At 42.0% G+C, this 4,649-nt stretch overlaps 1 protein-coding gene across 1 annotated transcript in view; it reads left to right on the top strand.

Annotated features, from left to right (window-relative positions):
- The window catches only part of Pou4f1 (POU class 4 homeobox 1), a 7,543-nt gene extending 5,730 nt beyond the window's left edge, over positions 1 to 1,813 (top strand). Inside the window, exon 4 of the mRNA XM_033760910.1 lies at positions 3 to 1,813. Coding sequence (XP_033616801.1) covers positions 3 to 484 — 482 coding nt within the window. The 3' untranslated portion in view covers positions 485 to 1,813. The remainder of the gene's footprint in view (positions 1 to 2) is intronic.
- Positions 1,814 to 4,649: the final 2,836 nt, after the last annotated feature.

The raw sequence follows: 4,649 nt of genomic DNA, 5'->3' as shown, positions 1-4,649 counted from the left end.
CGACTCGGACACGGACCCGCGCGAGCTCGAGGCGTTCGCGGAGCGCTTCAAGCAGCGACGCATCAAGCTGGGCGTGACGCAGGCCGACGTGGGCTCCGCGCTGGCCAACCTCAAGATCCCGGGCGTGGGCTCACTCAGCCAGAGCACCATCTGCAGGTTCGAGTCGCTCACACTTTCGCACAACAACATGATCGCGCTTAAGCCCATCCTGCAGGCATGGCTGGAGGAGGCCGAGGGCGCTCAGCGTGAGAAAATGAACAAGCCGGAGCTCTTCAACGGAGGCGAGAAGAAGCGAAAGCGGACTTCCATCGCCGCGCCCGAGAAGCGCTCCCTCGAGGCCTACTTCGCTGTGCAGCCCCGGCCCTCCTCCGAGAAGATCGCCGCCATCGCTGAGAAACTGGACCTCAAAAAGAACGTGGTGCGGGTGTGGTTTTGCAACCAGAGACAGAAGCAAAAGCGGATGAAATTCTCAGCTACTTACTGAGGGAGGCGGGAGGTGCAGGGCTGGCCGAGCGGAGCGGGGCTGAGGGGGTGTTTGGGGGCTTTTCCTCTGGCCTGCTTCCTCTGGCTTCTGGAGTGTTCGTTATCCCGCCTGCATTTGAAAAGCCTCTCCTCTTGTTCTTTCCTGCGCCCCACTCTGCTGTCCCAGCCCTTACTGTCCCCAGTCCCCTGGCCTACAGCGCAGAGGTGCTGGAAGTGGATAAAGGAATGGGTGGCAGGGAGAAAGGGGGAGTATCTAGGTGAGCGGGGAGTGGGGGGAAAGAAAGCAGAGAGTGGACTGGGGATTTTGAGGAGCAGGATGGTTCTGGGGGGTTAGGGTGGGGGGAGATGTGGGAAGGGTTGGGAAATGGACTGTTTTTGACCAGAGACATTTATCAGAATCTCTTGGGGACCAAGGAACTATGTACAAAATCAAACCCACCAACCACCAAAACCTAGACAAATAAAGAAAACAAAACAAGAGCAAAGAAAAATGCTTTAGAAATTTAACTTCGGGGAGCCTTAATCTGCGGCTTCATTTACCCCCAAGGAAGAGAGAAAAGAGCACTACCATGATTTCCTCTGCCCCAACCCTATACCCATGAACTGAGTCAAAAACCATACTATCCCAAAGGTGAAATTCTGGATAGTGAAGCTAGTACTTTTTTCGTGTTTAAATCTTCCCTCGAAATCTCACTTCCACCTCATCCACATCTTCCTTGATTTATTTTCCATGTTCCAATGGGATTTCAGTGGCTGTGCTCCACACTGGCCACACGCTGGGCGGTGAGTGTGGACCCAGCTTAGAGGGCTCACGCTGGGAGGTGGGCTGAGAATTGCCAGGTTAGGTGGAACCCGGGTTCTCCAGTGGCCCAGTGGCTACAGTCCTGAGGCCTGGTCTGGGTTGGGCCTTTATGAAGTCAGAGTCTTTGAGCTGTTTGAAAGGAAGAATTGAGGGTCTCTGAGATAAATATTTTATTCTAAGAAAAATGAAACAGTTATAGAAAGAGCGTTCTCTTTTGCTCATGTCTAATTACAGTATTTAGAAAATGGACTATTTTTAAATAAGCCTCCATCCTCTTACGGGGCTTTGCTTTAGCTTGCCGTCAATTTTTTAGAGAGTGGCTTCTTTCAGACTATTTTTTTCCCCGTCTACTCAAAAATATTGATGGGTTGGAAGATAGATATTAGGAGAAATATTTCCTTCTGTTTTCCATCTTCTCCACTGAAAAAGGCTCATCTTGCTCTTCTAGGTCCCCTTTCCTCTTCTCTTGGAAAACCTGGAGTCATTGAATGTTGAGAAGTTTCTGCTTTCAGTTGGGGCAGGACTTGGCTGTGAGAAAATCACCTAAATCCCCGAAGAGAGGAAGACAGATTTAAAGACCCTCCCCCTACTCCATTTATTTCAAAGAGGTCTGCATGTTCCCCTAGGGAAGGCAGAACAACTGTTTCTTTTTTGTTGCTATTATTATTCAAGAGTTATTTATTACTCGGGATTAATGTTGGGTAGCAAGAACTTTAATTTGCGCTATCAGTTTCTCAAATAGAAAATCGTGTATAGTATTTCATAATAATAAGTTAACTTACAAGCTGCTGATGGATCAGAGAGAGACAGTTAAAGGTGGTTAGATAAAATGCCTGCTTTGTGTACAAGATACTCTTTGGATCTCATGTGGAGGTGGTTTATTACCATCATTTAACCATAACTAAAAACTTAATATAAAACAAATGGGAAAAGAAAAAAAAAACTTGCTGTTTAACAAGACTGAGATACCATGCATGACCTGAAAGGTGCAGAAAGAAACACAATTAGGTCTCACTCTGGTTAGGCATTATTTATTTAATTATGTTGTATATCATTGTGTGCAGCACAAACATTCTATGCATTTGAAACTGAGCACTAATCTGGGCTAGCTTTCTGGTAGGCCACTTTTTGTGGATAGTGTGATTTTATAGTCTACTGCTGGTGTCCACTGAAAACACAACATTCGTGTCATATTCTTGTATTTAGAGGGAAAAGAAAGGAAGATTATTGTAAATATTTTATTTAATGCACACATTCACACAGTGGTTACAAACTGCCAGTGTTAATCCTGAAATGTCTCACGGTTTGATCTACCTGTCCATGTGTGTGTCTACTGAGCTTTTCTCCTTGGTTATGTGTCCGCATTATGACTTTCCTCCTCCCCACTTCTATCAGAATCATTTCTGTGCACCAAAATACAAGAGAGGAATGTGTCCCAGTACAGTTACAAATAAAACATAAATGAAAGAAGAGCAGTTTTATGATTTGGGTGCCTTTTTGTGTTTATATTGGGCCAAGTCCTGGTAGAGTGGTTCAACAAATGAAGACACTTCAACCAGATAACCTAACCAAACCAAACAAAAAAAGAGGGTAGATGGGGAGGTTGTGAAAGGGGGATCAAAAAAAAAAGTGAGAAAGTTTTTTTTTTTTGCTTAATTAGAATCTACTTTTAGATAACTCATGAAAAGTGGTGCTCTGAATAAAATGAATTCTATATGAGTTGTGTTTATCAAAGTTTTTTATTTTTTAAATTGCAGACACTCTTGAACTACAGCACTCCATCAGAGTGGTGGATAATAACCAGGTACCTGAAAAACATTTGAGGGTCAGGGACAGTGACATTTAGGGGTTCAATGTACTCTTCTAGCCTAAAAGCATTTCTAAAAATGTTGTAACTAAATGGCTTTTGTTTGAGGGTTAATAAATTTAAAAACCATCTACTGATCTATCCAGACACCTTGTCAAAAGCTTCTGTTCATTTGGAACACTGCTACCTATTGCTCTAAAGTGACCACAGATTCTCTGTTTCTTGGTGACCTGGGACTAAATCAGATGCCAAATGTACAAAGTTTCTTCGTAGCTGGGATTATATCTTCTAAAGTCATCATATTTTCGCTAAATCGCTTTAATTTCACCGGCAAATCTGTGAAACAAAACACTTGATGTTCAAAAAGAATAGTACACTATAAAGCTGTGATTTTAAACAGTTGTTAATGTTTAAAAAGCACTAGATATTTTTAAAAATAGTTTTCTTCCATCAAAATTGATTTGTTTCTGTTATTGACTTGAATTATCATGTAAGTTTCTAATAAAATGCATTTGTAAAAGACCACATTATTTTATAGAAAAAATGATGAGATTTCATTGTTGGGGAACAAGGAATGAACAAATGAAAATATTTACAAAGTTTTTTTAAATCTGCCAAAACAGAAATGTTGCAGGCAAATACATTTGTATTATAGAATATTGGATAATGTATGTATTAAAAATTTAAGCATTTGTTTTGTATTAAGTAAAATCTTTAACAAGAGAAGCCTTATGTTAATAAAACATCATGAAAAACCCATGTTTTGCAGAGTTTCCTATTTTATGTAGTAGGAAACTGTGCAAAACAACTGTTTTGCTTTTTGGTAAGAGAATATGTATACAGCTGGAAAGAATAGTAAAACCATTTAAAAATACCTTTAACTGTCAAACCACGAACAAACAAAAATATCCTTCTGAAGAGAATGCAAAAGCTTGCTATTCAGTGATACTCTGGCCTTTCAAAGTTCTCTGGTTCTGAAGAGCTGAACTTCACGCTAAGCAAAATTCTGTGCCTGTCAGTTGGTGGAAATGTATAACTTTTAAAGAATAATCTCAGAATAAGTTTGTGAGGGGAGCAAAACTGGGCTCTATTTGCGTTTCAGCTTCTGAGGAAGCGGAGGCGACAGAGCAGAAAAGGCAAAAGAAAAGCATTAAAATGCGTCTGCCACTTTCATACCATGCATTGGTTTTAGTCTCTTTTCCCCAGCCTTGTACTGGGTTCTGCTCCTTCTCTAGGTCTAAGAAATGATGTCCTCAAAATCCATCAACTAACTTCTGAATAGATTTTTGTTTAATGCGTGTTCTGAAATTGCTTTCAACTTCGATTGTGCTCTCATAAATAAACCGTAGGCACCCACTGCCGTGACTGTATCGATTTTTGCTGTCTTGTGATATTTAGACTACTTGGGTTTCCACACGCGGCCGCGCCGAGAGAGGACCAGGCACCCTAGACCGGAGGATGAGGCCCTGGCTGCTTCGCCCAGGCTGTTTGGCCTCCTTGTGAAGGAACCATCCGGCTCTTTCAGGTTGAGGGACTTCCATAGTTTAGTTAGCCAAG

Source organism: Fukomys damarensis, unplaced genomic scaffold (genome assembly GCF_012274545.1).
Source record: "Fukomys damarensis isolate Sample0158 unplaced genomic scaffold, DMR_v1.0_HiC HiC_scaffold_6, whole genome shotgun sequence".
Classification (NCBI taxonomy): Eukaryota; Metazoa; Chordata; class Mammalia; order Rodentia; family Bathyergidae; genus Fukomys; species Fukomys damarensis.
This window is presented reverse-complemented; position numbering and strand designations above follow the sequence as displayed.